Source organism: Bombus affinis, chromosome 1 (genome assembly GCF_024516045.1).
Source record: "Bombus affinis isolate iyBomAffi1 chromosome 1, iyBomAffi1.2, whole genome shotgun sequence".
Classification (NCBI taxonomy): Eukaryota; Metazoa; Arthropoda; class Insecta; order Hymenoptera; family Apidae; genus Bombus; species Bombus affinis.
In genome coordinates, this window is record NC_066344.1 from 15,700,942 (window position 1) to 15,719,215 (window position 18,274).

The 18,274-nt window shown below is 32.1% G+C and overlaps 5 protein-coding genes across 9 annotated transcripts; 2 read left to right on the forward strand and 3 right to left on the reverse strand.

Annotated features, from left to right (window-relative positions):
- Positions 1–471: 471 nt before the first annotated feature.
- LOC126918635 (uncharacterized) lies at positions 472–3,550 on the reverse strand. Of its 2 annotated transcripts, XM_050726745.1 has the most exons (3): positions 3,414–3,506; positions 1,485–2,381; positions 962–1,412 (listed from the first exon to the last, which is right to left on the reverse strand). In XM_050726745.1, exons 2-3 carry the CDS (start codon positions 2,001–2,003, stop codon positions 1,104–1,106), a joined length of 828 nt encoding a protein of 275 aa, XP_050582702.1. In that variant the 5' UTR covers positions 2,004–2,381; positions 3,414–3,506; the 3' UTR covers positions 962–1,103. The 2 variants fall into 2 exon arrangements, 1 of the variants encoding a protein (XP_050582702.1); XR_007711384.1 differs by lacking the exons at positions 962–1,412; positions 1,485–2,381 and adding an exon at positions 472–567 and having other exon boundaries at positions 3,414–3,550.
- Positions 3,551–3,991: 441 nt separating this feature from the next.
- On the forward strand, positions 3,992–6,571 carry LOC126918612 (pyruvate dehydrogenase [acetyl-transferring]-phosphatase 1, mitochondrial). Its single transcript, XM_050726706.1, has 4 exons — positions 3,992–4,807; positions 4,864–5,005; positions 5,137–5,613; positions 5,745–6,571. Exons 1-4 carry the CDS (start codon positions 4,676–4,678, stop codon positions 6,425–6,427), a joined length of 1,434 nt encoding a protein of 477 aa, XP_050582663.1. The 5' UTR covers positions 3,992–4,675; the 3' UTR covers positions 6,428–6,571.
- LOC126918620 (vacuolar protein sorting-associated protein 4) lies at positions 6,511–9,511 on the reverse strand. Its single transcript, XM_050726717.1, has 6 exons — positions 9,194–9,511; positions 8,994–9,105; positions 8,455–8,831; positions 8,051–8,318; positions 7,489–7,931; positions 6,511–7,384 (listed from the first exon to the last, which is right to left on the reverse strand). Exons 1-6 carry the CDS (start codon positions 9,215–9,217, stop codon positions 7,283–7,285), a joined length of 1,326 nt encoding a protein of 441 aa, XP_050582674.1. The 5' UTR covers positions 9,218–9,511; the 3' UTR covers positions 6,511–7,282.
- A 335-nt stretch (positions 9,512–9,846) lies between these two features.
- On the forward strand, positions 9,847–15,943 carry LOC126918599 (F-box/WD repeat-containing protein 7). 4 transcript variants are annotated; one of them, XM_050726676.1, is made up of 9 exons: positions 9,847–10,263; positions 10,374–10,414; positions 11,004–11,237; positions 11,315–11,544; positions 11,633–11,735; positions 11,825–12,343; positions 12,425–12,832; positions 13,327–13,642; positions 13,736–15,943. In XM_050726676.1, the coding sequence occupies exons 3-9, from the start codon at positions 11,031–11,033 to the stop codon at positions 13,897–13,899; spliced, it is 1,947 nt and encodes a 648-aa protein (XP_050582633.1). In that variant the 5' UTR covers positions 9,847–10,263; positions 10,374–10,414; positions 11,004–11,030; the 3' UTR covers positions 13,900–15,943. The 4 variants fall into 4 exon arrangements, with proteins under 4 accessions (XP_050582633.1, XP_050582623.1, XP_050582639.1 ...); XM_050726682.1 differs by having other exon boundaries at positions 9,848–10,263; positions 11,080–11,237; XM_050726666.1 differs by lacking the exon at positions 10,374–10,414.
- On the reverse strand, positions 15,440–16,912 carry LOC126918667 (dnaJ homolog subfamily C member 24-like). Its single transcript, XM_050726827.1, has 2 exons — positions 16,542–16,912; positions 15,440–16,472 (listed from the first exon to the last, which is right to left on the reverse strand). The coding sequence occupies exon 2, from the start codon at positions 16,423–16,425 to the stop codon at positions 16,000–16,002; it is 426 nt and encodes a 141-aa protein (XP_050582784.1). The 5' UTR covers positions 16,426–16,472; positions 16,542–16,912; the 3' UTR covers positions 15,440–15,999.
- Positions 16,913–18,274: the final 1,362 nt, after the last annotated feature.

The following is an 18,274-nucleotide window of genomic DNA, read 5'->3' on the forward strand; positions in this document are numbered from 1 at the left end:
TGGCTATGAGTTTGGCTTTTTTCCATTTTTTGGGGAAGTACGTGTTATTTAGTGCATTATTAAACAGTACTGTGTAGTACCATTTTATTTTGTTTGGTAGGCGTTTGAGCGCGATGTTTGGGATGCCATCGAAGCCGGCGGATTTTTTGTTGTTTAGCGTGGAGAAGATTGTACTTAGTTGGTTGAAGTTTGTAAAGTAGTTTATTTCTGGGTCGGGCTGTTTGGGGTCGTCCGATGTGTTTTCGTTTGAGAATGTGCAGACTGTTTTGTTTAGCGCTATGTCTTGTTTTATTTTATTTTTTAGTATGTTTGTTTCGGCGATGATAATTCTGTTTAGTTGTTCTCGGCCCATGTGTTCGTTTTGTGTGTGAGTTTTGACGAAGTGGGTACCGATAATGTCTAGTTTTTCCGTTGTTTTTGATATTATGAAGTTGCCCTCTGTGTCTTTGTTGGTGTTTTGTATCTCGATGCAGAGCGCTAATCACTTCGCTACCGTGTCCGTTGCTTAGTTAGTTAGTCCGTTGTCGAGTGCCGCTACAGTTTCAATTTTTATTCTCTTTGGCAATGCTGAAAATACATTTGTCTTATTGTTAAATTTATGAGATTAACTGCTATTATTAAATTAACCGTTTTAGCGCCACGCAGCGCGATCGCGTTGTTCGCGTATTGTGGTGAAATGTGTCGCGACGTTTAGTCATGATCGTCAATTCGCAACACGCTCGGTTCCGAATGTAGCTCGTTGCGACTCACAACAGAGTTTCCTCTCGTAATTACTTTTTTGTTCAAATAATCGTAAACCACCTGCATAAATAAATAAACTGTTTTGAATTTACTTTTATTTACTTATTTACTTCTGCATAGTACAAATATGTTGTCAATATGTTTGAAAATATGAAAAAACTATATAATATTTTATTTATAATAGATATAGAACTAGATTACTAATGTTCATTGTCATGTTTAGAAGTAAGTCTTTTATTTAGTTCACCCATTGCCCTTGTTTCTTTATATCTTCTTATGCTTTTAGGATGATAAACGAAAAAAATAAACAAGACATATATTAAATCAAAACACAAAGGTGTAAACACACAAAGGCATTAAAATTATAGCCATGGTTTTACAGGATCCTGACATTCATTGTTTTTAAAATAGACATGTTTATGAAGACAAAATGGATGAAGCCCTTTTTTGCACTGCACACAAATTAAATTCAATCGTTTTATACCGTTAATTTTACTGCTACAAACTACGCACTGTCTTAATTTTTTGCCTGGTAGTTTCATTAAGCCAAATATTCTGTCATTATCATTTACCATATGTTGTTTTTTGACTTGCATCCATTCATGCTCTATTTCAGATATAATACTCGGTGTAAATTCCAATCGAGTCATTGACTTCTTTTTGCTAACTTTCTTATAAAATAGATAGGAATTTAATACCATACGGGCAATGATGTGAAACGTAATTTTTTTTCCAATATTTACCGTGCGGCGTTTATCAAGATAGACGTATAACATTTTGTCCGATTTGTCAACTCCCCTCATATAACTATTATAACCGTCAACCATGCATGGTTTTATTCTACTTCTTTCGTTTCCATTTCGTTTTTTAATTACGATGGTATTGTCATTTGAAGCATGCGTCGAAATTAATTTGGATAGCCTATTCGCGTATTCAACTATTGGCATAAATTTTACGCATGGGTCGTACTTTTCATGGCCTGGTGGGAAACATTCTTTATTACCGACTAAGTGAAAACATTGATAAATAAGCTGGAATCTATTTCGCGAAAACATTTTTGAAAACCAGGGTATGCTCCTTGAATTTTCGGTCCAATAAGAAAATATTGTTGGTCGCTTCGTTATCCCCATTTCCAATAAAACTGCTATAAACGCCTTTATTTCGGGCAAAGTAACTGGTTTCCATAGTTTCTTTAGAGATTTTTGGGTGATTTCACGTGACTTTATTAATTGTTTGGGTAATTTATTCGTTTCGCGAACCATTAATGTTAGCAGGAATGAATCGACGAACAGATTAAAATAATCGATAAGTTTAGATTCGTTAGTTAGCGATGACTGTGGCCCAGTGCCTTCAGTAAAGGAAAATAAATTCTTTTGTTCACCTATATCATTAATAGAAGTACTTGCAGATGTAGCAGAATAGATAAAATTGCATGGAATACTATCTTCGCTACTAGATGTATCAAAAATGTCTATTCTCCTTCTTTTTGAAACTGGAACGATCTTACTACTGCTATCGTCAGATTCAGAAGTTGAATTAGGTCTCTAACTTGACTTCGTTCTTTTCTTTTTCGTATCCATTGCCCTCGATCGAGATGACCACCAGTTGTCAAGACATATCAACTCTGGCCCATAATAATACTAAGGAACCGCGATAAAATTTAGCATTTTTTACAGTCCATTGTTATAAACATTTTAAAAGTCGTTTCTTAGAGTTATTGTTCATTGCGATAAAACAAGGGAAAAGCGGGTTTTTCTCAACCCCACCCTCGAGTAACCGTTGGTGGAGAACGGCCAATATTCATCAATATTTTCATATAAATATCGCCGTCACAGATCATATTCTTAGTTGCTATCGTCCTTTCGACCAGAATACATCTGTTTGTTAGTCAATCAGTCGACATCTAAACTTGTTATCTCTAAAACTCAAACAGAAAGCATCTCAGAGCATTTTGTGCAAAGTTATTATAATGGGAAAAGTAAAGCATATCAAATTTGACAATAATTTTGTATTCCGTACATAGCGTTATTCTGTGATAAATGTTTATCCTAAAAATGTCAAGACTTCTCAAAATAAAATTATAAAAAGAATAACAGACATAGAAGACTGTTCAGTGTGCGATGAACAAGGAACTTCAGCAACTGAAAACAGCATGGAAACACATGGAAAGCTATTTACAACCGAATCAGAGTTGAGTATTATTTATAAATAAGCGTTCATGTCCAGAGAAAAGAGGAAAGAAATTATCGTTAACAGCAAAGAGCGAGACTGATGTAAAGAACCAACGTATCAAAAATGGACCCGATGGGATAGTTTGGAGAGAAATAGATGCAAGTCCCAAATCTGGCAGGACATCAGTTCATAACATTTTTAGGGATATTTTAAACGGCATATAATGAAAGGATAAGTAAAGATGGCATTTTATCTTGTCATCGATCACCGTATATATCTGGAGTATTGGAGGTTAAGAGGAAGCTAGATGCAACAAAATATGTAACTTTGGGTTACAAGGTCTAGAAACAAAAGAGCTATAAGTAGATTTTTATTGCTGTTTTTTGTAACTTTCAGCTAAAGTTACACACCAAGGTTAATTTTTTAGTAATGTCGTTTGTTGTAATGTGACACTGCTAGAATGAGGATTTAGATCAGCATACACTTATACTTATGCTTACTTCAATATATATATTTCTGTTATAAATTCATCCACGCGTTCCTCTATCAGATAACCTCAACATACATTGATACAGTGTAGTTCTCCCATAGACTAATACAGATAGATAGCGTGTTCTTACAGGTAAGCTGAAGATTATGTTGAAGGACAGAAATAATGCCATACGAGATACGACTATGGTGCCGAGTGTCGAGGTATCGCGCTCTTTCTCAAATTGTGCAAAAAGTGAGGAGAATACAAATAGTGGGGCGATCCGCTGTACTCCATCTACTACACAAGCTCCTCCTCTCTTTTCTCTTTTCTTCCCCCCACTAAAACACTCATTAGAGAGAAAAGAGGATAACCTGAATATAACACTTTCACTCTTGTGTTATCTTTACTACTTCTTACGCCTGGGAACGCGCACTCTACCTGTATTAGTTATAATCACCTCTGGGTTCTTGATACCGCAAATATTGACCATAAAGACACATATAAATATAAAATGTGTAAGCAAGCTGAGAAAGCGATATATGTAAAAACAGAAAGAAAACGCTGCATAGAGATCTCATATATCCTTGTCTATTAACGTATGCAGATTCATATACAAATACATACATATAAAATAAGCGTAATACTGATTTCGGCTAAATTTTATTTTAAGAAACCAAACATTATTGGCTTTTTCTTGCAATTTTGTAGTTTTCGACGTGTAGAATCCAAAAATAGAAGTTTTAAGACGGGGAATCTATTGGTTCAAAAGTTATGATGTTATGAAGTTATGAAATTAAAAAATTACAATTAATCAGAGTCGCGAAGAAAATACTGAAGGGTCGCTTTTTACAATCTTTTTATCTAGGCATATAACTAACATAAATTTAAAAAACATACTTTTTTAATTTTTATTGCAGCCTCAAGTAATAAAATTGTAAAGAGTGACCTTCACTATTTTCTTCGCAATTCCGAACTGCAATTTTAGAAAAACTTCTTTCATCTAAATAAATTAATCCTTCTAACTTCTTAAAAAAATCCAAGTCGTTTGGTTCCATTTTAAAAAAGTTATTCTGTTTTAAAGAGTGTACTAATACTTTTGTTCATGACCGTATTTGACGCGTGCGCATATATCGTATATGTGGCTGCTATAACAACAATTATTCTTAGAAAGACATTGCAAAAGATAGGAGCTTAACATAACCTGCGAGTGCGAAGCAGACAAAATGTGCTGTAGAAGTAAAAGCACGAAAATGTGCTAGTACAAATATACTGCAAAACCGCAGAAATAGAATGGTTTTACAAAACGTTGGCAGTAATTTAATTAAAACTGTCAGTAATGTATGCATTAGACATAATGAATGGAGTAGTAACAAATGTGCTCACAGATTATATATGGCATTGCCACGGCTTACACCACAAGAGGTAATATAATCTTATCAAACTCTTTCCAAGCTCTCTTTTTTATAAATATGTTATAGGTTACAGCAATTTTGCAAGCTAATGAATATACCAAAGAATTTGATGGTGAAAACTCTATAAAATATTACGATTCAAATCAGTTGGCATCCAATAATCCTATGGAAGATACTCGATCAGAGGCTCAATGTTTACTTACAAAAGGTACAGAAGTTGTATAAAACATTGGAAACAACTTATATATACACAAATTATTTGATATACCTTTATATTTTTACAATTAATGACACGACAAATTTCATATTATGTACAGCAAAAGCACAAATTTATTTTAGGAATATTGTTAGGTGTGTTTGATGGTCATGGAGGTCGTACATGTGCACAAATTATCTCAAAGAGACTTTTTCATTATATATCAGCATGTTTGTTGCCCACAAAATTACTAAAACAGTATCTCAACACAGTTAACTCCAGCAATAAATTAGAACTTCTTCAAATGTTCAATGATAAAGTGGAATTTGTTTCTGAAATTAGAGATCTTTATCAAGCAAGTTTTTTAGCTTTTGTCAAGGACTTAATAGAAGTGGGATGTACAAAAGAATTTCAAATGGAAACAGCTTTAGAGAATGCATTTCTCAGATTAGATAATGATTTGTCGAACGAAGCACTTTTAAATTTAGGTAAAAGCAGTGCTGCTATAACTCTTGATGTTGCAACGTCTGGTGCTGTAGCAGCTGTTGCACACATAGATGGTCCACATCTTCATGTCACTGGAGTGGGTGATTGCCAAGCAGTACTCGGCATACTTTCTGGTATGAGATGTAATTATCAGACTTTGTAATTTTATGAAAAATGAATATACAGTTTTCTTATTGTTGTCATTACTACTTAATATCTGCATCATTATCATCACTGTTATTAGTATTACTATCTTACATTATAGAAAATAATGATTGGTCTGCAAAATTAATGACCGTCGAACATAATACCGACAATCGTGCAGAAGTCGAAAGAATTCTATCAGAGCATCCATTGAACGAAAAATCAACTGTAATTAAATTGGAACGACTACTTGGACAATTAGCGCCCCTTCGTTCGTTAGGTGATTTTCGCTACAAATGGAGCAAACAAATCTTAGAGAAAGTAGTGGTGCCACATTTCGGTGAAACAGCAATTCCACCGAATTATTATACTCCTCCATACTTGACGGCGAAACCAGAAGTTAGATATCATAGATTAACACCAAGAGATAAATTTCTTATAATAGCTAGCGATGGTCTATGGGATTTAATGTCACCCTTACAAGCTGTACGTTTAGTAGGTGAGCATATGAGTGGAAAAGTAACATTAAATCCATTGAAGCTGCCCCGTAAAAATATGAAATTATCAGAAATACATAAAATGTTGTTGCAACGTAAAGAAGGCTTGAAAAAGAAACCTCTCGATAGTAATGCAGCGACACATTTATTGAGAAACGCACTCGGTGGTACGGAATACGGAATCGATCATGTTAAATTGTCACAATTATTGACACTACCAGGGGAAGTTGTACGAATATTTCGCGACGATATTACAATAACAGTGGTTTATATGAACTCTGAATTTTTAAGACACTGCCCTCCGTGAATCAGTAGAAAACTTTCTTGTTACATTTATAAAATCTTTCACAATTCTTATTATTTCTAGGCTTCTTGAAGGAAAAACTAAAATTCTATTGTGTACAGCTTGTTATTTATTTAATTAACAATAAAAACAATTTACACATGGAAATGGTATTTTGCTTATTTGATATACGTACACATATGTATATCACATACTACATGTAATCGCATTCACGTAATTTAACGAATCATTTCAAATTGATTATTAATATAATTTATACTTACTGGGGAAAATGAATGCAAATTTCATTGATAACGTGTCGCTGATGTTTAAGCAAAATCAAAATTACAAAACATACAAATGAATTGCTAATCTACAATCATAAACATTGTTCAGAAATACTTATTAATCCTACATATGTATTGTACAATTAATTTGTTAGGTACAAGTATAGCAATAATTATATAAGTTAAAAACGCACAGAATTCGTTACATATTACGTTATGGATCGGTAGCATTTTAACTTTTTCTCGCGCTTTTGAATAAAAAATAGTCTATTGTTTTTTTTTTTTTTTGCAGATTAAAATGTAACTAATTTTCATCACAAAATATATATCGTTCATTCTGCGATTTTTATATTTTAACAAACAGTACTTATGAATAAGCATCAAGCTCGCAATGTTGGCATTGCTATCGTGTAATGACTGTTGAGGAAAAGAAAGTTTGAAAATAAAAGCCTGAGTCAATGTATGTTTGAACTTTTTGTATAAATATTACGTATCGCAATGTCGATAATCAAACAAGACATAAGGCAAGTGCATGTATAACAGAAAGATACTTTTGGAAGTATATAGCAACTTGATTAAAAAAATTTGAGTATCAACCTTCTTGACCAAAATCTTCTTTAAATTTTTCTAATTTAGCCATATCTTCTTCATTCACTGTGGGACGGGTAGTCGCTAATGATTTTAACATGTCTTTCTAAATATGAAAAGTAAATTATACCATATAATAGATTACAATTAAAAATTTTATAAAATAAGACTGAAATAATTCAATGGAAATAAAAAACATTCTATATTTACCATAGTTACAGGTGGTTCATACAATTTATCACCCTCAACTTCCATCCAGTTCATTTCAATAGCGGCTGGATCTCCCGGTGAACATGGTGTCAATAAATCATCCACAATAATAGAAGGATCTTTTGGTGATGGTCCTCTTACACGCTTGAAATGTGTTGCAGTTTGAACTAGTCTAACTGGCTGCATAAGAGCATCTCGTACGATAATACTTATATCAGCTCCAGAATAACCATCAGTGGCAGCTGCTAATTTTTTAAAGTTTTCTTCTGTTAGACAATGAGAAGTACTTCCTAAATGAAGTTTGAACATTATAACACGAGCTTGTTCATCTGGTAAGGCAATGTAAATCCTCTTCTCAAATCTTCTTCTAATAGCAGAATCTAACACCCATGGTATATTAGTAGCTCCCAATACTAGTATACCGTCATTATCTGATCCGACACCTAATGAATCATTTACCATGTCATATTTTATTTGCGTACATAACAACGTGTATCCGGAAAAATTAGTACATATGTCAATATATGTACAAATCAACAATTTATTCGAACATTTCGCTTACCTTGCATCTGAACTAAAAATTCTGTTTTTATTCTTCTTGCAGATTCGGATTCATTGTCGGAACGTGACGAGCAGAGTGAATCCACCTCGTCGATAAATATGATACTGGGTTTGTGTTGACGAGCTAATTCAAACAAATTTTTGACAAGTTTTTCAGATTCTCCAAGCCATTTGCTTACCAAGTCCGAGGATGACACAGAGAAGAACGTTGAATTATTGGCTTCAGTTGCAACAGCCTTTGCTAGATAGGATTTACCCGTACCTGGTGGCTGAAAATATCTTGAAATTACTTGAAGAAAATGATTGTAAATTACTTAGACAAAATTGCAAAACCTTTCTGCTGATAAATCATGTTTTATAGTTAATTTTTACCTAAAAGTTATTTTGTACTTATGTAAAAGTTACCCCAAATAATAAGATACCCTTCCATGGTATCCGTTTTCCAGTAAACAGATGGGGAAAACGTATTGGCAAAATAACAGCTTCCTTTAAAGCTTCCTTGGCTCCATCAAGACCAGCAACATCGCTCCACTTAACATCTGGTTTTTCAATAATTATCGCACCTTCCAGTTTGCTTTGAAGTTTCTTCTTTTCAGGATCACTATCTGTATCACTGTCTCCACTATCGCTCTTCTTATCCTCAGTTTTAGAATTATCTTCACCAGCTTTTACAGGTTTCTTCTTACTTTTTTTCAAATATGCCTTTAATTTTTCAGCTCTTTCCAAATACTGCGTACATTTCGCTCTTATACTCTCCTTAGCTCTGTCACCTTGTGCTTCATCTAGAAAATAAAAACAATAGCATAACTTTACATTCATTCCTATCATAATACTATCATAAAAAAGGGAAAAAACAAAAATGATATTATAAATGAAACCTGATAACAATCGTACATTCAATGATATTAAATGATATTATAAAAGAAATCTGATAACAATCATACATTTAATAGAATGTAGAAAATATTCAACAGCATGTTCGTACAACCTAAGTGCTTCCTCATAATTTTTATTACGATCTTCTTCAGTAGCTCTAGTCACCAGATCTATAGCTTTCTATAACACACCAAATACATTTGTAATTACAATTGCTAACTTAGTAATAAAACAAAAACGATGAAAGTAACATGTTTAAATAGCTCACCTGCAATATTGTACTTGAAGCCATTCTAATATTACTTTAAGCTGTATCTAACCTTTGCTACACGGTAGTTCACCGTCACGATGGGACGCAGCGTCTCAATAAAGAAAAAAGAAACAGCGATCGAGACGGCGACCTACCGCATCAAAAAGATATTCTATTTCGTTTGATAACCTTCAAAATTCGGTTGTCCAACGTCACTGCTTGACATATCACATATCTCACTAACACATTTTTAAACAAATTCTTCAAGGTAGACTTCTACACTCCACACCGTTTAAACCGTCGCACTCTTAATCATACAGAACATTAAATAATGTCCCGTTCACAGAATGTTCTACCGAATCAATTAAAGATATAGTTACGTTACTACATAAAATACAATATACGAAACAATATGCTTATGTACTTACCTAAGTACATATGTATATATGTAAAATATACAAATAATATTATAGAGATTGTTATAAATATCTTCAAACGAATTTTTACGAATTGTTTTGTATAGATATATGAAAGTTTTATAAACGAAAAATAAAAGGCCAGTAATTCAAAATAAATAAGTATTTGACTTGACTATTGTTTTGAATTTGAAAGTGCTTTCCTTGATCATTGAAGATTCTGAAGACGAGAGGAGAATGTACCGGGATTGATTGTTAATTTTACTGTCTAGATTCTGGATTTTTATGTTTGCGAAAAATATGGTATAATTCATACGTATCACAGGACAGCAATGAATATGCGGCTTATAAACGGGAACGCATGTGCAACAGCTACCTGTCTACGAAGCACCGAGTCCGAAGAGATAAAAACCTCGGAGCTACCGAGAGCTACCGATGGATCTTTTTCTGTGTTTATACCTATTACTTATTTTTGTTTCAACATTTGTGTTGGCCTAAATCTTTAGCCCAAAAAATAACTTTATTCTATTCTAACCTATCAAAATACCGACATACGAAAAATGCGTACCGCCACCATATGATAGAAACAGTAATCGAAACTAAGAAACTTGGATCATCGTCGTATAGTAGTTTTACAATAAGGAAGCCACTGAGGAAAAACGTTTGATCTAAGTATGAATTGTTTGTTCAACCCTAACATTCTATTTTATTTATTTGCTTCTTGTGAAAATCTAATGAAAATTAAGGGTGTGGCTAACCGGTCCTTCCTTTTATTATTCTAGGCTATGTTCCAAATGTAACTTGGTTTTAGGATTCGTCTAAGGTTAGGAGTTTTGCATACTTTCGAATATTATTTTTTTTTCTCCGTGAACATAATTGATAGTAAAATGCTATTAATACTTTGTTTAAATTTCTTCTTCAATTAAAAAATCTTATGAAAAAGACATTAAAATACCAATCCAGTTTCCATTTAATTTCTCTTCTCCCAAGTTCTGTAATTTATAATTTCTTGGTAATTTTATATTTCAAATTTACATTCATTTATATTAGACAATAGATAAAATGTCAATTATAAAGTAACATATACTTAGATATATACTGAGACAATCTTTTATTACAAAAATTAATCAATTTTCAGGCTGCTCAAATTCACAGGTCATAATCTATTAAATGGAAATATTTAACATAACTCCTTATACATATAAAGTATTAAAAATATAATTTGAGATACTACATACAAGAAAATCATTTTTTATGAAAATACAGATACCACAAATCTTAAGCTATATGCATAATTTGTTTCCATAAATTTTTATATTATACATAATTGATTTTAAATTATTATGTACATTAGAAGTAATACAATTACTTCTGTTATAAAAAGAAGATAAAACAATTTTTTTTATATCCAGATAATATATATTGGACATAAGCCAGTGATGTCTGTCCCTTCTTCATCGTCTAATAAAATAAATGATAATAAACCAGGTGGTACAAGTCCAAGTCCTATAGAGGGCATTGAAGGTGTTCCAGGACCTAGTTCTTTAGAACCTATGCATTCTCTATTAGCACAAGATGAAGAATCAGAGGATTACGGGGAAGATGCTGAAGAAGATGAAGATGACAGTAGTGAAGAAGAAAGTGAAGTGAGTTATTTTTATGTGAACTATGCCACATTATAAAAGATTTACACCTCAATACAGCCAGGTTAATTTAATTTTAGATCAGTGATACAGGAATATTTTGCGATGCAGAATGTGAACCTGACCTTGGTAGTAATACATGTTCGCTTTCATCGTCTCAACCACAATCATTTTCACAACGAGTACATAGTCCCATTTTACATACCTGCGTTCCTTTGGATGTTGTTCAGCCACAAAGGAAGCGCAAAAGTGATACTGAATCTAGTTTACCTTGTAAAAAACTTAATCCAGAGGACAAATCCCATTCGATGTAAGTATAATTTAAAAAAAAGCATTGAGAAATGCAATTTGAATTCAAAAGGAAATAGCTTGTGGTACATGAGTTTTTTTATTTGCAGGATTGTTAAGAAATTGGATGATAAAAGTAAACATATGAGATGTGTTATTCCAACGAAAGATAATCCTCCGCCAGAAATGAGTAATTGGCTTCTTCAGTTTCAGGTATAAGAAACTTAAGTAGTTTGATCAAAAAAATTCTTTTTTCTTTTTTTTAATTGTTTAAACACTAAAGATATTGCTTCTAACTTCAGAGATGGTCAAATGCAGAGAGAATGCTTGCTATAGATGAATTAATTGAACGGTGTGAACCAACACAGGTACGACATATGATGCAGGTTATTGAACCTCAATTTCAAAGGGACTTTATATCGTTGTTGCCAAAAGAGTTGGCTTTGTCGGTATTAGCTTTCCTAGAACCCAGGGATCTCTTACGTGCCGCTCAAACATGCCGTAATTGGCGATTTCTTGCGGACGATAATCTACTATGGAAAGAGAAATGCAGAGCAGCTGGTATAGAAGATTTGAAGGATCTGCCTCAAGTAAAACGTAAAAATGGTAGAAATTCCGGTAATTGTTCATCCCCATGGAAACAGGCATATATGAGACAACATAATATAAAAATGAATTGGAGAACGAAACCTATTCGTACACCAAAGGTTTTAAAAGGACACGATGATCATGTCATTACTTGTCTTCAGTTCTCTGGTAATCGTATAGTAAGTGGTTCTGATGACAATACTCTTAAAGTATGGTCCGCCGTTACAGGCAAAGTAAGTTAAAGAATATAATTATGGAAATAAGATAGAAAATCCTCATATAACATTTTTTTGTAATTTATATTTCTTTCACAGTGTTTAAGAACATTAGTTGGACATACTGGTGGTGTATGGTCTTCTCAAATGTCCGGTACTACTGTAATTAGTGGTAGTACAGATCGTACTTTGAAAGTATGGAATGCCGAAACTGGTCTGTGCATTCATACTTTATATGGACATACATCAACGGTGAGGTGTATGCATCTACATGGTAATAAAGTAGTCAGTGGTAGTAGAGATGCGACTTTAAGGGTGTGGCAAGTGGATACTGGCGAATGTTTACACGTGCTTGTGGGCCATTTGGCAGCTGTTAGATGTGTGCAATATGATGGAAAATTAGTAGTCAGTGGAGCCTACGATTATATGGTTAAGGTTTGGAATCCGGAACGCGAGGAGTGCCTTCATACTTTACAAGGACATACAAATCGTGTTTATTCTCTCCAAGTAAGCGTTAATTAAACTGTATATACGAATTATACAAAAGTAATACATGGACTAATGCGATACAATATATAATGTATGTTAGGTTGTCCGAAAAGTTTCTTTCATTTCATAAGGTGATAATAGATGAACGACAATTTCTGTTTTATACTATTTTATTGAATTGAATGTTCGTGAATAATTGAATAAACTAATATAAAACAAAAAAACATTGTGCGTCTATTATTTCCTTATAAAACGAAAGAAACTTTTCGGGCAATCTAATATTAAGAAAAATATGTAATTTATAATATTTTTTAAACTGATGCTGTTCACAATTGAAATAATTATTTGTAATAAAATTTTGGCTCTCTTTACATATTGTCATTTCATTGGACAAACAGTTCTACATCTACAAAACTTCAAGACATACCTTGGACAGCACTAAATTTGTTTACACATAGATATTATATATCAAGAAGTGTTAATGCACTCTTTTCTTTCTTTCTTCTTATTAGTTTGATGGTGTACATGTTGTTAGCGGTTCTCTGGATACAAGCATAAGAGTATGGGAAGTTGAAACTGGTGCATGTAGACATACATTAATGGGACATCAGTCGCTCACTTCTGGAATGGAATTGCGCAATAATATCTTAGTATCTGGAAATGCAGATTCAACTGTTAAAGTATGGGATATTGTTAGTGGTCACTGCCTTCAAACCTTGTCTGGTCCAAATAAGCATCAGTCTGCTGTCACTTGCCTTCAGTTCAACAGCCATTTTGTAATTACTTCATCGGATGATGGTACAGTTAAACTGTGGGATGTTAAAACTGGTGCGTTTTTCCTTACTGCATTACTGCCTTTCTCTTCTTTATTTTTTCCTGAATTCCTTTGACGAATTCCTAAGGTTTTTATCGTGTGTTTAGGGGATTTTATAAGAAACTTGGTCGCTCTGGAAAGCGGCGGAAGTGGTGGTGTTGTGTGGAGGATACGTGCAAGTGATACAAAACTGGTGTGTGCAGTAGGTAGCCGTAACGGAACGGAGGAGACCAAACTTCTCGTTCTCGATTTTGATGTAGAGGTAAAATAGTGCACTTTTCAGTGGATAAAACTGCCCTCTTCTACGACCTCTGTACATACTCTAACTAGGTAGCATAACCAATCTACTGTACAATGATACATGTATTACATGGTGTGATTGTGATAAGAATGTATGTCGAAAATTTGAAGAGAGATCGTAAAAAGTCAGACACTGAATCGGTAGTTGTTATAAATGATCTCCAAAGTGGTAGAACATTTAAACCGAAGGCATTAATTATATTAATTATGGAGTGTATTAATCGTGGTGTACAAATATGAGATTTTAAAGACTCAACAAATTACGGAGAACGAGGAGCTTATAAATGTATTACTGTATTACTGCTGTTATAAAATTTAAAAGAAATCGCTAGTAATTTACATGGGAGATAGCCCACTATGAACATTAACTCCACATAACGATTTGTATGGGCGTTTAGGAAAGTATTTTTAAATTACAGAAAAAGAAAAATTTCGTACCATATTTGTCAAGCTTATAGACAAAAAAATTGCTTAAAGAATCTCACATTTTGAAAAAAAAGAAACAGAAAAGGAAGAAAAAAATAAATAAAAGATCTAAATAAAAGGAATGAAAAGATGAGAGAAAAAGAAAAGAAAATAATGGTAAAAATATCCTTTGTACAATAAGTTCTTCTTTGCTGTACTTTATATAGCTTATTTAAATTTTCCATTTATGTTAATTAAATTAATCATGGGAATTGTGCATAATTTATTGGATGATATAATCAATATTTAATGACTTTTTATCGAAATGAACGCTGTTGCTTTTTATTCACTTTGTTTTATTTGTATCAGTTTTTATTCTATCATCTAAATTGTTCGTACAAAATTATACAAATATATAAATCACGATTAATTTTTTAACTCAAAAATATGTTTTGGAGGAATCATAGCGATTTCTACTACATTATTAATAATAATGTTATATTACATTGGAACTTGGACCAATTTCTTATGTTACTGGTTAATTAGAATATCAGGGAACGTGTTACGTAGAGGAAAGAACTATTCATGTTTTAACTTCAGGTATAAAAGAAAATTTCAGTAATTAGTTATGTTTTACACGTTACAAGGGTCCTTAAATTGTAAAACATAAAATAGAGATTTCTTAAAGATACACGCAGAATATGTTGCATCTCTCTCTCTCTTTCTCTCTCTTTTGAATCTTATAAATACAACTACATATACGTTGCAAGAAGAAAATAATATATAATTTGTTCATAATGTATAAAGCATACATGCAAGATGAAATTATTGTATAGAAAAATTTTATTAAACTTTTTTTTAGTTATTCTATATTGTAAAACAATATAGATGTTTTGTTATTTCTATAGTCATTCTACAAATATAATTATGAAGAATGATTATATAAATATAATAATACAAAAAAGTTTATGCGCTTATATCTGCTCATTGTCAAATACTTACCATTATAGTATTTGATTAATTTTCCATGCGTAACATGTTCAAAAGTCATTCGCTATTTATTGTTTGCCGATTAAACAACCAGGGTTAATCGAATATTCGTGATAGTAATTTAATTGGATTGTCTATATTTAAATAAAAGATTGATTTCGACATTAGTAACAAGTCTGGTTTTGCCATGGTGCAATAATAAGAGTTGCAAATTTATCCTGTGCAATATGCACGAATCAACTGAATAACATAAAATCAGTTATCATGCAAGAATAAACATAATTAAATTACAAATTTTTCCAAAGTAAGAAATATTAAGAAATATGTAATAAGTTACAAATTTATAGATTTTTATAGTAAATTAATTTTTTATACAAACTCTATCATTACAGAAATTACATAAGCTATACAAACAGTTAATTCTGATTGACAATAAGTCTTGTAAATTCAATTATTAATGCAAGACACGATTTATGTAAATGCAATTTTTATTATTGAACCTAGGATATTTTAAGGATCGTGTTTTTATTTGTATATTGCTCAATAGTTTATATTTGTAATGATGTGTTATCTGTTGTATCATTTTTTATAAGAAATAGAAAATGTTGCTGCATTTTAAATTACATGTTTTTCACCTTGTGTCTGTCCTAATGTCAATGGCTGTTACATACAAGTATTATGTTTCAATGATAGAAAAAAAAGTACACTCCGAACAAGGAACGTGTATCATCTGATTTTTCTTTTGAATTTGTTGCTTCTCGATACAATATAACCCCCCACATCTGCATTGATAAAACAACATATCTTTATTATTATCCATTTCTTCCAATTCATTCGCCCATATTTTTGCATATATTAAAATATTTTCCAAATCTAATTCTTCTTGCTTTAGTATGGCATCATACTCTTCTTTCAACTTTGGATCGCGCAGAACATGCCAAGCTTTTAACACATATTGAAATTTTATACTATCATTTGCATCAGTTGCATTTTTATCTGGATGAAACTTCAAAGCTAATGCACGATATGCACATTTTATGTCTTCAAATGTTGATTCCTTGGTACAACCAAGTATATCATAATAATTCATTAAATCCATCATTTCGGATTATAGCGTCACATATGTATGCACATAAGACATCATCATTGCTGGAGACAATCAAGTACAAAGGACAAATATGAGTAGATTACATAACCTAAAAACATTAAGTTACTTACTTGTCTTCAAGACGATAATCTCAAATAATATTTATGTTTTGTTAATTCTATGTACATATATAAAGGTTATTCACTTAGATCAAAACCTGCGCTGGCGAGACTTAGGAAATGGCCACATACATGTACACTTCATACCACGATCATATACAAGTCTGGAAACTCCGGGATGGGGATAAAGCTCTTAGTAACCGGATGATATTGGTTGATTTGTCTGCAGCAAAGCGCTTCAATTGAAAAGGTAGGATTCGTAGTCATCATGTAAAAATAGTCCGGACCTTATTGTTTCTGTCTCTTTTTCTCTTTCCTTAATGATGTCGTAAACTGCACTCATGGCGGACCAAGTACCAGCACTAATGGAAGGAAGAAACGGCGGTCTATATGATTATCTTAATTATATTATTATTATTTTGTATCTAACTATTGTCTAATGAATATTATATAATACAAAATCTTTCTCCTTATTAAAAATCTTTGTAAACTCTAAAATTATACAGTAATTTTGCTTTTTCAATAAAAAATTTAATTATATTGAAATGTTTCAATCATGAATAATATTTTGATGATGACATTATTTACATATATTATAGATAGTGTTAATAGTTACACAATTTTTTTAATCCTTTAAAAAATATAGAAAAACAAGTTTACTTTCCAATATACGCGTCAAATGTATGTGCATACGATTTATTTGGAAGCTGTAATTTTGTTAAACGTTTTTGTTGGAAATAATAATATATATTTTATAATAAAATAATTCATAATTAATATTTATTTAAACAACATTTTTCTATATCAAATGAAATACTGTGGATGTACATACTTACTTTAAATAGATGGTAAAAGATAGATGAAAATTAGTTTAGTTTAGTCATTGAGTATGTTTAAGGGCTTATTTTAAATTTCTTAAATTCCTTCAATAATTTCACAGGAAGATGGCATTACATACGGAATCCTAACTTCTCAAAGCAGCGTTCTATGGTGGCCGATTTGTAAAGCACAACGCTTGACATTAGTAATCTTACCCCTTCCACTGTAGTTTCCAAACATGTGTATAAGACTGTACTTCGTAAACTTATTATTCCAATCAAAACATGATACGCGCTATCTATAAGTTGCGGCTAGAACTAGAATTAGTTATAGACAAGAACATAGCGGGAGTTTGGTGTCATTGGTCATTATGACACATGTTTACTCGTAAAATCTGTCTACAATCGGGGTATAAGCTAGAATAAACCCATAACCTTTAAATTGAATAAAAAAAAAAAAAATATACGAACAATGTCACTACTTGCATTTTTACAAACATCATGACCTCTTTCTACTTCGTTCGGTATTTTCCATTTTTAACCATTTTGACATTTTCTTTTACGTTGTAATTTAAAATTTGTTAACTTTGTACAAATTGATTGCTACAGAGAGGAAATTTCCTCTCCGATTGTTATTATCTGACTGATCGATCTGCTATAAATTTGTCAAGAATGGAAAACAAAGAAGCAAGTGAGATATAGCAAGTCGCATTATGAAATTTATTTAGAAGTTATTCACACAGCTAAATTTTAAAATATTTAAATGCACCCTGGTATGTCACCAATGAAGCAGTACATTGCGACCTCAAGATACCCACAGTCAAAGAAGAAATATCAAAATATAGCAATAGATATAGCAAAAGAGTCATCAAACATCGAAACCCTCTAATTACTAAATTACTTAACACGTCGGATCAGATCCGCAGG